General features: G+C 49.1%; 1 protein-coding gene across 12 annotated transcripts in view; it reads left to right on the top strand.

Moving 5' to 3' along the window:
• The first annotated feature begins 1,729 nt into the window (after positions 1-1,729).
• LRRC74A (leucine rich repeat containing 74A) overlaps positions 1,730-12,705 on the top strand; it is a 34,132-nt gene continuing 23,156 nt past the window's right edge. For 2 of the 12 annotated variants that reach the window (XM_053224763.1, XM_053224761.1), the window contains exons 1-5: positions 1,926-2,239; positions 3,957-4,085; positions 6,792-6,964; positions 9,745-9,852; positions 10,847-10,943. In XM_053224763.1, coding sequence (XP_053080738.1) covers positions 2,203-2,239; positions 3,957-4,085; positions 6,792-6,964; positions 9,745-9,852; positions 10,847-10,943 — 544 coding nt within the window. In that variant the 5' untranslated portion in view covers positions 1,926-2,202. Of the gene's footprint in view, positions 1,868-1,920; positions 2,240-3,956; positions 4,086-5,099; positions 5,857-6,791; positions 6,965-9,744; positions 9,853-10,846; positions 10,944-12,705 lie in introns of those variants that run through there. The other 10 variants (XM_027066247.2, XM_053224765.1, XM_053224759.1 and 7 more) reach the window with 10 other exon arrangements.

A 12,705-nucleotide genomic window follows, 5' to 3' on the forward strand; every position in this document is an offset into this window, starting at 1 on the left:
AGAGTATACGGGAACTCTACTATTTTTGTAACTCTGCTATAATCCAAAATATTTCAAAATTAAAACTTGAATTAAAACAGGATATAATAATAATAAACTTTCAAAATAACACACGAAAAGAAGTTGAAGGTATTACATTTCATGATTTCTAAAAAGATACAAAATTTTTAAATAGTGGTTCCTGAACATTTTTATTTCTCCAGAATGAACTCTTCCCCAAATAAGTAAATAATTGCTGCCCATCATTAGAAAGAGAAGCCCTGATTAAATCATGCTCCTGTTCAAAAATCTTCAGTGGCTTTCTATTGACTTTTCACTGCATTTGAATCTATTTATGAAATAGCTCGTGTTCCTTTTGCGCCTCTTTTTCCCACTACTCTTTGCACCCTATACTCCTCCAAACCCACCTTGGGCTCTGTTTCCTTCCTTTATTCTGCCTTCCTAGAAATGCCTTTTGCCAGGACTCTACTTGTCCAGAGCCCACAAATGCTCTGCAGCATGAAGAAACCTCACTTTCCCTTGAACTCCCAGCAAATCTCCCTCATGATCCTTATCAATTTCCAGTACTGCCTGGTGCCTCTGCCTGGTGGCTAGAGTGCTTTCCTCCAAATTTTCTAATTTGCCCTTGGGGCCTGAGACCACATGGTGCTGTTTAGGCAGAGCACCTAGAGTTTAGACCAGGATCTACATACTCTCCAGTCCCCATTTTTCTCCTTTAAGGACATTTTCTATCCACTTCACCAGCACGGTGTAGACCAGATGCCCAAAGAGTCTCCAGGACTCATGCTTACCAAATCATTGTGGGAGTTGACCAGTCCCCCTGGTCTATTTGGTGTTTCTTTCAAGGAACTACATGAGATGGAACCCCTAGACTGGTGTGGCCATGCTGATTTGGGGTGACTCCAGTTCTTTATGTGAACAGGAGCTCTGCCAAAAATATTTGCCCACAACCCTCATACCCTAGGAGTAGCTGTGTCAATTTCTATCTTGTATCATACATGCCTTGAAGGGTCCAAGCCATAATCATGTCTGCATTCCCTCCCCACAGTGGTGCCTAGCATAGTGCCTTTTACATAATAGATGCTCTATAAATAGTTTTCAGAACAAATGCCTGAAGGAATGAGTAACGTGTCAGATGTACGTTTCTTTTGGTCCAAGCCTCTAACTATGTTCTCCCTACACAAATTCCCAGATGTTCCTCATTCTTCTGAGTGGCAAAGAGGGATTTCCGTGTCCCCAAGCCCTCCAGTCACTGACCTGACCGTTGATGTGCTGGAAGCTTATCAAGAAGGAACAAACACGCCTCCAGATTCTCTTGATAGTAAACTGCAAGTGAACTTCAACTCCAAGACATGTGAAAACAGCCAAGGGCGGGAATGATGGTTGAGTGGTTTCAAGTTAGGCAGCCCAGTAGTTTGGATTGAACAGTACGTCGGCTGCAACAAATTGTAGTGATAGAGCATATGTTTGTCGTGCTTTGCTTTTGATCTTCTGCTCCAACGTTGAGGATACTCTCCCAAGGGGGAAAGAAAAAAGGAATGAGAACAGGGTAGAAGAAAACTGACTTCACCCATCACTGAAATATTTCGTACCTGAAGCACAACCACCTTGAGAGAAGAACATGGTGGTGCGTCTTCACAGTCACCTGATTAAGGGGCTTGGATTTGTTCCTGACTCAGAGGGAAACGCCACCACCAAGAAGCCCCCCCACAACACCTGCCCACTCACAGCCGAGCCCGAGCTCAGCCCCAGTGGACATATGAGGAAAGAGGACTGCCAGAGCCACCAAGAGGGCGGGAGGCTGGCTGTTGCCACGTCCACCCGTGTGGATCACAATGGCTGCATGAGGTCATGGAATGTTGAAGAAGTGGCTCTTAAGTCACAAAGTCGCAGGAGGGTGGGCATCCTTTTGACAGGGCTCCCGGGAACAGAGCCATACCACTCTCCCTGATGATCTCAGCAAGTAGCTGCTTCTCCCAGACAGAGTTGGGGTCAAATCCACGCATGTCCTCTTCCCACCAAAGCCCACTCTCTCCAGGCTTGCTGGGGAGGAAGAATAACTACAGCCCCCCTGGGATTTGTCTGTGTGAGGGCAGGGTGCACGAAGTTTGAGGCAGAAGTGAATGGACGGGTGTGCTTCTTAGGGAAGCGGCAGAAAGGTGACGAGAAGTGGACAGTGGCCCCCGAGAGGGCCCTGGTGCCATGGACAATGATGAACCTCTTGAGCCTGAAATAAAAGGTGAACAGGCATCCCATCTCTCACCACTCGGGCCCTTCTGGGCTGTCTCAGTATAACACCCAGTGATCACAGGGACCCTGAAGCCCCCTTCCCTCCTCACCCGGGATCCTCTAGAATTGGGATGATGTGTTACGTCAACTTGGCCTCAGGGCCTCCCAAACAGGGAATGAGACAGTTGGAGGCAATGCTATGCTGGAATTGGCTCGTACTAGCTCTGGCCAACTTTAATTTCCACTTTGTGAGCTGTCTGACGTCATGTTGGTAGTTTGAAATCAGCCATGCTGGGAATATTTACCCGACCTGAATTGGCTAACTTTACAAATCAAGGATTTTTTTTTTTTTTCCGGAGAGCCAGTTAAACACGTAATAGCATTCTACTGGTTGGATGGAATTCTAAAATTGTGTGACTAATGAGAATATTGAGACTCAGAAAGTCATAACTTTTTGATGGCTGCATTTGATGGCTAAGCTGCTGTATATCTTCTAACTGCTGGGCCACTATTACTTCCACCCCTTATCACACAGACCTTGTCTTACAGTCTCGGAAATAATTCCTGGAGCTTGGTGTACGGAGAAGGACTAAGAAAACATCTGCATGAACTTATTAGGAAAGAACTTGGGTGGTTAAAACTGGGGACCCCTGCCACAAATGCTCAGTCCACCCATAGAGTAGATTGGCTACGTTTTGATGGGTTACCGGCTGGTAGAGCATGGCTCCCCCAAACACTGCATCCTGTGGATGTGGGAGGAGTAGCTCTAGACTCCTATGTGTAGCTTTCAGGAACTCATCCTAGTCCCAGATCAGTGGTCCAGCCGCAGAAAACTCAGGTCCAGCAAAGTATCGGGACTGCTATAAGGGAAGCTTAGGACACGTGTATTTAATCATAGCAATTAGTTTCAACCCCAGCAAGATTTTGCAAGCTCTTCCTTCTTTTTTGATTTAATGTTTATTTATTTTTGAGAGAGAGTGCAAGCCAGGGAGGGGCAGAGAGAGAGCAACAGAGGATCCCAAGCAGGCTCTGCGCTGATAGTAGTGAACCAGATGCGGGACTCAAACTCATGAACCGTGAGATCATGACTTGAGCCGAAGTCAGACGCTTAACCGACTGAGCCACCTGGGCACCCCCCGAGCTCTTCCTTCTTCATGATCCTAAAATAAATGTTGGATTGGAAGGAAGAGAAGCTAGGTCAAATTCTTAGGAATCAAGTTATCCTTCTTTCTCCTTGGGACTGCTTGCATTTTACGGATGTCCCAAGTCACCCGCTCTGCCCTGCCCCTCGCCTTCTGCAACATCGTTTGTGCCTGCCAATGAGGCAGCCTAGGCAACGGCACACATCCTCTCCCTGAAAGAGTAAAGCAGGCCCTGAACCCCACCCAAGCCGACAAGAAGGAAAATAGTGGCAAAGAGCCAATCTCTGAGATGGGCCCAAAGCAGGGAATGAGCAGGGAGTCTGCAGAGGACATGAGGGGGTGTTTAGCACAAGACTCTACAGATGATCAGGCGCTGGCCCTGCATCCGAGAGGGAGGGCTTGTAGAATGGAGTCCCTGACGGGACTGAATGCACACTGCAGGTCCTTGGCTGGTGGGGGGAGGTCCTCCAGGACCTAGCTGTCAAAGGAAGGGGGTGGGGGTGGGGGGAGAAGCCACAGGTAGACTTCACCTGAGAGGCCCTCAGGTTTCATTTCCAGAATCAAGGAGATGAGTTTTTCTTCTAGATGAACCTGAAACCGAGCCAGCAGCACGGAACAGTGACGAGACCTTCTACTGTGAGGCTGAGGCCTCTGTGGCTATAGAAAAAGAGAAGCCAGGCGGGGAGAGCTCAGAAACAGACCTGGAGATCGAAGGTGACCGTGGGCGCTTAGTGGACAGGGTGGGGGTGCGCCTCCTTCCTCAGAAGCTGGAGACCTCAGCTCTCCCGGGTCGGCCGTGGCTCTGCCCAGTGGGCCACCCCACAGAAGGAACGTGACGGCAACCTCTGGGGCAGTCCTATGCCACGTCCTCTTCGAGGCTGGCCTGGTGGCAGCAGCTGCCCCGTGCTCGTGGCCTACCTGCTGAGCACAGTGGTCGCATCAGCTTGTTGAAAGCGGAACCAGTACTTACACAGGGATTTCCGGTTTTCTAAATGTTTCCACCTGTGGCATCTTATGTCCTCTTTGCAATAATCCCAGGAGGTTGTCATCATTACCTGCCTTTTAAAGAGGAGGAGACTGAGGCTTAAGGAGATTGTGTGAGTTGCCCAAGGCCACAGAGAGCTGCCAATGTTTGCTGATCCCCTGTTCACGCTGCTCTGCTGATCTGCCGTCGTGCTCAGTGTTGTGGGGGCCGCTGGACCGTCTGTGGCCCCTCTTGCAACCCGGTGACTTTTCTCTTTACTCACATTAGAGTTCTTGGTTCCCCTACTTGAGAGTTTGCTCTGGACAAAGCCAAGTGTGCCCTGTGGGGGTGGAGAGGAAGAGGGCCAGCTGAGCTGCAGCAAAGACTCTGTTATTGCAAACAATGCCTCCACCCTCTTCGCCCTCTCCATTTCCCCAGGGAGGGAAGTGCCAAGAACACCTGTGAAGCAAGGTGAGCACATGGCTCGCCCCACCTGAAAGGCCAGCCCGGAACTTCCAGGCTGAGGCTAGCCCACTGCCTTCGTCTCCTGTGTTCTGGCGGCTGGGTCAGTCCATTCATAAACCTCCCTACCGTGGCCAGTGTACAACTTCCCCTCCCCGTATGCCTCCTCCCTGCCCCCCCCCGCCAATCTCGTTGCTTTTTCTGACTTCTTTTCCACGTCCAGGCTGCCGCTAGTGTGCTGATGTTGGTTTCAACCCGGACTTTTACCTGGTTGGTGGGGGGGGGGGGGGGGGGGGGAGTGGCAGATAGAAACTGGATGTTTTGTCCCAGACTTCTGCTTCTGTCGCGTCTTCCCCCCACCCCCCGCAGCTCCCCACAAGAGATAACACAGTTGCCAGCTGCCTCTAAAATATAACCATAGCGACTACAGCTAGAAAGGGTCAGCAGAGTGAAACAGAGCAGAATTAGTGTCGAGGACAAAGGTGGGGGTTACCTACCGCCTGCCTTGGCAAAGAAGAATTTCTACCGGCAGCTAGGCTGTGCTGGGGCAGAAACTCAGGGCCCAGCTGCTCCAGCAGCTGGTGCCCCCTGGTGCCGAGGAGCTGGGAATGGGGCCGGAGGGCTTCTCTGAGCTGGCCTGAGACGTGAGCCCCCCGCGGAACAGCAAGCTGGCAGTGAGGCTACAGAAGAGGGAGAGAAGGCAGAAGTTGGGCACCTGCCACGTGCAGTTTTGCTTATGCGACAGCAGTCCTCACTCGGAGGCGATTTTGCACCCCAGGTGACATTTGGCAACCCCCGGGGGGGGGGGAGGGGATGCTACTGGCATCTCACTGGCAGAGGCCAGGAATCCTGCTAAATATCTTTCACCGCTCAAGACAGCCCCTTGCGACAGAGAATGACCCAACTCAAAATGTCAGCAGCGCCGAGCTTGAGAGAGCCTACCCTACAACCATCCCAAAGAGAAGGCCAGTTAGAAGCTGTGCCTGCAGAGTGAGCCTCCTCGTAAAGTTGTCTGTTCACCAACAAAGCTCACGTTGTCTGCCTCGTAAAATGTCCGAGGTGGGTTGGCTAAAGGCCCTGGCATCCAAAGGGATCACAGATGCACGCTTAGACCCCAGCTAGCCACGGGAGGCCCAGCTGTTGAAGGGACCCACTTAATGAGGACACAGCTGTGAGGGCATATGGAATCCAGGGAGGGCCATTGACCACGAGCCAGGCCCATCTAAAGTCCAAGGAACAAAGGCCCCAAGAGCTTGGAACGGAGAGATAAAGTCCCCAATTGTGGTAGCTGGTGTTAGCACCGATGAGCTGTGTGTGATTTGCGGCTAGATTTGTCACTGGCAAAGTAGACACAATAGTCCTTTTTGTCAGGAAAAATGACATACAAGTCTTTGAAAGAGGAGTATCAATTCAAATACAAGTTTGTTTGTTTCCACGTGATTTGGGGAGGTCTCTCCATCTTGCAGTGATTTGCCACCTTGAGAAACCCACTCAGTCCCACTTGGGGTTTTGAAAGTTGGAACCTCTCTAAATCTTTAGTAAGGCTTTATTTGTGGCTCTCAGTTCAGTAGTGGTAGTGAAACTGAAACAAATAAAGGTTCCTTCAGCCGTCACAAATCAGCTTTTGGTTTGGCCTTTCAGAGCCATCCCAAGGTGGACAAGAGAGCTGGCCTTTATGCATCCTTGATAATCAGTCCTGGATGTGGGCAACACGGGAAGGTGTGGGCACGCTGCTCCCTCTCCTGGGAAGGCTTGGGGCCTAAAACCAGGGGCCTTATCTCTTACTCGGAGGGAGATTTGGGGCTTTCTGGAGTTTGGGTCTCCCTCTCCCGCCTCTGGCCGTCTTCCGATTAGAGCTGCCCTCCACCACACACACCCACAGGGACATCCTCAGGCAGAGGGGACACCGGGCAGAAGCGCACTCGGCCCAGGGTTAGAGGAGAAATGAGGCAAAGGTGGAAGAAAAACCCCACTTTCTCCATTTTTTTGTGTAGATACGGAGAAACTTTTCACCACCGGACAAAGGGAGCTGTACCTGGAGGCCTGCAAACTGGTGGGTGTAGTGCCCGTCTCCTACTTTATCCGGAACATGGAGGAGTCCTACGTGAACCTCAACCACCATGGGCTGGGACCCAGTGGTACCAAGGCTATTGCCATAGCCCTGGTGGTGAGCATGCTAATGGGGGCCCTTGATGATGGGTAGAGGTGGGGGTTGACAGAGTAGTGGGCTCAAGACTCAGAGAGACCCCCCATGGGATCCTAAATTGCAAGCTTTATGCCCGCCCTGCCCTAGGCTCTGCTTGACTGCCAGTCGATTTACGTAATAGGCATGGATGCCCCACTGGCTCCTGGGAAGGGGGCTGCTAGGGACCTTGGCTTTGGAAGTCTATGCTCTTTCTGATTCAGGAAGTAAAGGCAGCAGCCACAGGTAAGTGGCTCGGCTTGTCACTAATGCTGGTGCATGATACAAAATGCCAGCCTGGATCTCAATTCCAAAGCTCACCTTTGCTATAAAGGTGTTCACTACTGAGCTGTTCTATTCAAAGTTTGCCTTTTGCAATGTTGCAATTCTTTTTTTTTTTTTTTAAATAGTGCAGCCACTTTCTTTTTTTTTTTTTTTTTGTTTAATGTTTATTTATTTTTGAGACAGAGAGAGACAGAGCATGAACGGGGGAGGGTCAGAGAGAGAGGGAGACACAGAATCGGAAGCAGGCTCCAGGCTCTGAGCCATCAGCTCAGAGCCCGACGCGGGGCTCGAACTCACGGACCGCGAGATCATGACCTGAGCTGAAGTCGGACGCCTAACCGACTGAGCCACCCAGGCGCCCCATTTTGCAATGTTGCAATTCTTAAAAGATCACACTGTAGAATAACTCATGTTTTCCCATAGGAATAATGTCCTCTCTCTCTCTCTCTCTCTCTCTCTCTCTCTCTCAGCCTGGCATGAGCAACCAAGGACTTGACCTTGAATTCATCATAGCCTTATATAATTATAATTGATTGTATACAAACCAGCTTCCATCCCAGAAAAACAGATCATGTAACAACTGTATGTCAGCACAACACCGTTTGTTCATTTAGGACGGTAAAGAGAAAGTTTGGTTTAAAAAAAAAAAAAAAGCACTCATTCATTTTGGGAAATATCATAGCATTTGCATTTGGCACATGCCCATTAAGAGTCCACATGAAATGTGAGATTGTGCTGCTTTCTGGAGGAGGGAGGAAAGAGGGGAAGAGCACAGAAAGAACAAAGGCATCTTGAAATTTATTGAGTGTTGAAAGACTGATTAATGAGGTGTTAGGAATGCACCATTACAGCATGAGTTTCACGAAAAAACCGGATAATGCAATTCTCTAGGGACTTGGGCTGCTTGCCTCTTAGTGACAACAGTTTCTGTTTGGGGGGAGTTTCTTTTTCCCTGATTCTCTGTGTCACTAATTTGACAATTAATCACTGTGACATGCTGGGGGACTGAACTGCTGTTTATCTTTTTGTACTGTTTAACTTTGCACGTGTTGTGTTTCCCTGGCTCAGCTTAAAAGCACGCTGATGGTAGTGCTCGTATCTCATGCTTCCCGTCCATCTCTCACCTGCCTGCCTCGACGCCCTCGTGCTTGGCGGGGTGCAGGGATGTCCTCTGCTCATCCTTGTTTCTCCAGAAACTGGCACAAAGAGTAACCAGCGGCCACTGGCCTGTGTGACGTGAATGTGGACAGGCCTGGTGCGGGCTCTGCCCGCTGCCCCACACACTGCGCTGGTCCCCAGGGTGACTATGCAGCTGGTCGTCCGGCCCCCCGATGCTGGGCACTAACTGACACCTGGCCCCCTGAGCCTTGACCCTTGCCTCTGCACACAATGGAATTTTGCCCACCTCGGAGAGCTGAGGCCAGAAGGCACTTGGTGAAGGCCCTGGGTGGACTGTTAGGCACTGTGTTATCCGAGCCGTCACATTTGCCCTTTGCGGGGGGGGCTAGGACTCCCTCCCGGTGGCTGCCTCTCCCGCTGCTTGGTGCATTTTGAGAATACCCAAATCCAAAGATGTGTCTATTCTTCATACCTTTCTGCACCGGAACTGAGGTGGGGAAGGGAAGAATAACAGTCCTGACTAGAGCTGACCCCGGGCCCTCATGCTGCACGTCGCTTCCTCTCACCTTGCTGCCTGTGGGAGTGCTGACTAGCTTGGATATGGATACTTAAGACTGAAATCCAGGTCCTTCCAAACAGCCTTGGGACAACGTCCTGACTGAAAATACCAGATAAGCCAGAGCCTAAACTAGAAGAAAGACCTGTGAAAGAAACAGGCACAGTAAATGCCTTATGTTTAAATACCTTTATTAAAGGCATCAACTTCTCCTTAATGTCAGAGTAGGTCACAGCTTCTCTCCTCCCTGAGAAAGAGCTACAGTCTGTTTAGCTCATCCCTGTGCCCCACACTTTTTAGGGATTTCATTGGTTTTTTTACTTAAAAAAATTTTTTTAAATCTTTATTATCTTTGAGAGAGAGAGACAGAGTACCAGCGGGGGAGGGGCAGAGAGAGAGGGAGACACAGAATCCGAAGCAGCCTCCAGGCTCCACACTGTCAGCCCAGAGCCCAATGTGGGGCTCAAACTCATGAACCCTGAGATCATGACCTGAGCTGAAGTTGGAGGCCTGACTGACTGAGCCACCCGGGCGCCCCAGGATTTCATCGTTTTAATGTCCCCTTTCGAAATTCCCCTGCAGAGCCCCCTTTGGTGGAGGTGCCCAGAATAAGCATATTGTGCTAGCAAAACTCGGCAGGATGGATCATCCCTGTGCTTTCTCCAGAATTGCTAGCCTGCCTCTCCGTACCCTCTGAAAAGGCTGGGACGGTCAAGAGAGAGGACGGGTTCTGGGAAAGGGCAGGGAACTGACTAGGTCGCCGACTACCTCTGTCTTTCTCCCCCTCCTCTTGTGGCGGCTGAAGTCCAACACGAGTGTTGTCACCCTGGAGCTGGCAGACAACTGTATCATGGAGGAGGGCACCTTGAGCCTGGTTCAGATGCTGCAAGAGAACTACTACCTGCAAGACTTGGTACTGTGCTCTGCTCTGCCGATCCCTACCACCTGGGCTCTCGGAACACACCCGACACGGGCCAGAGGCCCCTGCCCAAGCCCTGGCCAGCCTCCGGCTTTCTGCAGCCTGGAGGCCCTCTCCTCCAGATGTGACTCCTCAGAGGAGGGCCACACATCCGAGGCTGGCCGCGGGGAGGGTTGGGAGGGGAGCTGTGTTCCCTGTGGTCCCAGGAACCCTAAGAAACCAATTCTGTCTGCACCTTATAAGCCCTTATTTCTGCAGAGTCACTCTAAAGTGAACCTAAAATAAAGACACGAAATACTCTCATCAAACACAATGTGCCTGGAGATAGATGATGGTGATAGTTGCAAACCAGGTGAATACACTTGAGACCATGGAGCTATACCCTTAAAAACGGCTAAGATGGTAAATGTTGTGTTATGTCTATTTTTACCACAAAAAAAAAAAAAAAAGGGAAAAAGAGAGGGGAGAAACAATTACGATAATAATGGCTGGTTTATATGAACGTCCCTCCCACTCGCCTGAAAGGAATGTGTCCATGTGTATCCCCGCGTGTCCCCAGCAGATTCATTCATGCTTCACCAATCAATGAATGGAACTTACAACGATGAATTACTCGAAGCTAATTTTTCAATTGCTTTACGCCAAACTGTCTAAACAAAGCTCTCTTGGATTTCAAAAAAGAAATGTACAGTGTGCTTATCTAAAGTGCTAGAGCTGAACTGGAGAGGTGGGGGGTCACCAAAGCCAACTTCAGAAAAACTGAGACCAGTGGGAGGGGCCCCCCAGCCAGGCAGTAGGAGGGCTGAGTTCCCATGGTCCTCTGCTCCTTTGCTCTTCCCAATCCATCCTGCCCCTCCTCTCCTGCCCCTCTCCCCACCCAGCCCTACTCCCTGGTGCAGGCCTCAAGTAGGGCTCACATTGGCACCACTCGTTAGTAAGGGCCCTTGGGTGGGATTTTTACACACATGAATGTGTTCTTGCCTTTTAGAATATTTCCAACAACGATCTTGGCTTGAAGGGGGCCAGCACCATCTCAGAATTTCTTCAGAGAAATACCTCTTCACTCTTGAACCTCCAGCTTTCAGGTGAGCCCACGGAAGAGGTGGGAGAGGACAAAGGGATGAAAAGAAGAGAAGGGGAAGGGCGGGGAGAATCCAGGGTCTAAGTGAGCCAGACCAGGCCCCTCCGAGTTCTGAGATCAGAAAACTGTGTCCACACCCGCTAAACCCTTCCAGTCATCCTTTCCCCCTCCCCATGGCCACACTGGCTTGCTGGCTTTCCCAGACAAGAAACTTCTGATTCACTCAGCGGCATGCCTGCCTCTGCTTGAAAGTCTCTACCCCAGATAACTGCATGGCTCACTCTGTTGCTTTATCGGTGCTCCTGCTCAAATGTCATCTCCTGAGGGGGCTTCCCTCCCCTCCCCTCCATCACCTTCACTATCCTGTTTCCATTACTTGTTTTTTCTTAACAGCATTTATTGCCCCCTGGCCCCTTATTGTACACTCACTTTTTAATTAGTCTGTTATCTGTCTCTCTCACAGAAAAAAAAAAGTCACTTGAGAACCCAGGTTTGTGGTTTGAGTTTATACTGTCTTCAGGGTCCTGGAACCCCTAAGACATTAACCTAAGTCGTCCTATACTGGTAATACCCTGGGGCATGCAACAGACACAAACAGAAAACCTCATTGGAAGAATGACCCTTGACCCAGGCTGCAGGCTGCTTGGGATTCCCACAGATAAAGCTCCAATGAAGATGGGCTCAGAGTCCAAAATTGCAAAACAAGGACACAAAACACCATGAGAGCAGTCAGATTCTAACAAGCAGCAGCATCAGACCGTCAAGGACTACAGAAAATAGAATTATCAGAAATAAACTGTACATTTGGTGACCATATAATTTATCTTCCAAGTGCATAGAAGCACTATTAATTAACTAAAACTGCAAGCAAACAGATATCTTGACCCCAACGGTAAACTATGTTTAATATGATTAAGAACATAAAAATAAAAACACACAAGAACAAAACACTATTTTTTAAAAGACCTCCCCAAAATAGAATTTCTGGAAATGGAAAGTATATAATCCTTCAAACTAGAGACTCAATGGATACGTTTAACAGCAAATTAGAATCAGGTGAATAAAATTAATGACCTTGAAAATCTTTTGCAGCACAGAAAGATAAAGATAGGGGGTGCCTGGGTGGCTCAGTCGGTTAAGTGACTTCGGCTCAGGTCATGATCTCTCAGCTCGTGAGTTCAAGCCCTGAGTCGGGCTCTGTGCTGACAGCTCAGAGCCTGGAGCCTGCTTCGGATTCTGTGTCTCCCTCTCTCTCTGCCCCTAACCCACTCGCATTCTGTCTCTTGTCTCTCTCAAAAATAAATAAACGTTAAAAAAAAATTTTTTTTAAGATATAGAGGACATAAAAGATAAAAAAATATATAAAAGGATGCGGGACTCCTGGCTGGCTCAGATGGTAGACCATGTGACTCTTGATCTTGGGGTGGTGACTTTGAGCCCCACATTGGATGCAGAGATTACTTAAAAATAATCTATCTATATCTATATATAGATATATATAGACATCTCTCTCTATATATATATATAGAGAGAGAGAGAGAGAGAGAGAGACCCAACAGAGCTCATTGGAGTTCCAAAAGAAGAGAATGGATGAGCAGTGATATCTAAGCAAACAATAGCTGACATGTCCTGAATTGCTGAATTCTCAGATGCAGGAATCCTAGTGAGTCCTTCATAAGGTAAATAAAAAGAAATCCACCCCTGAATATATTATAGAAAAAACATCTAAAATAAAAAGATCTTAAAAGTATCCAGAGAGAAAATGC

The sequence above is a fragment of the Acinonyx jubatus genome, chromosome B3 (assembly GCF_027475565.1).
Source record: "Acinonyx jubatus isolate Ajub_Pintada_27869175 chromosome B3, VMU_Ajub_asm_v1.0, whole genome shotgun sequence".
NCBI lineage: Eukaryota > Metazoa > Chordata > Mammalia > Carnivora > Felidae > Acinonyx > Acinonyx jubatus.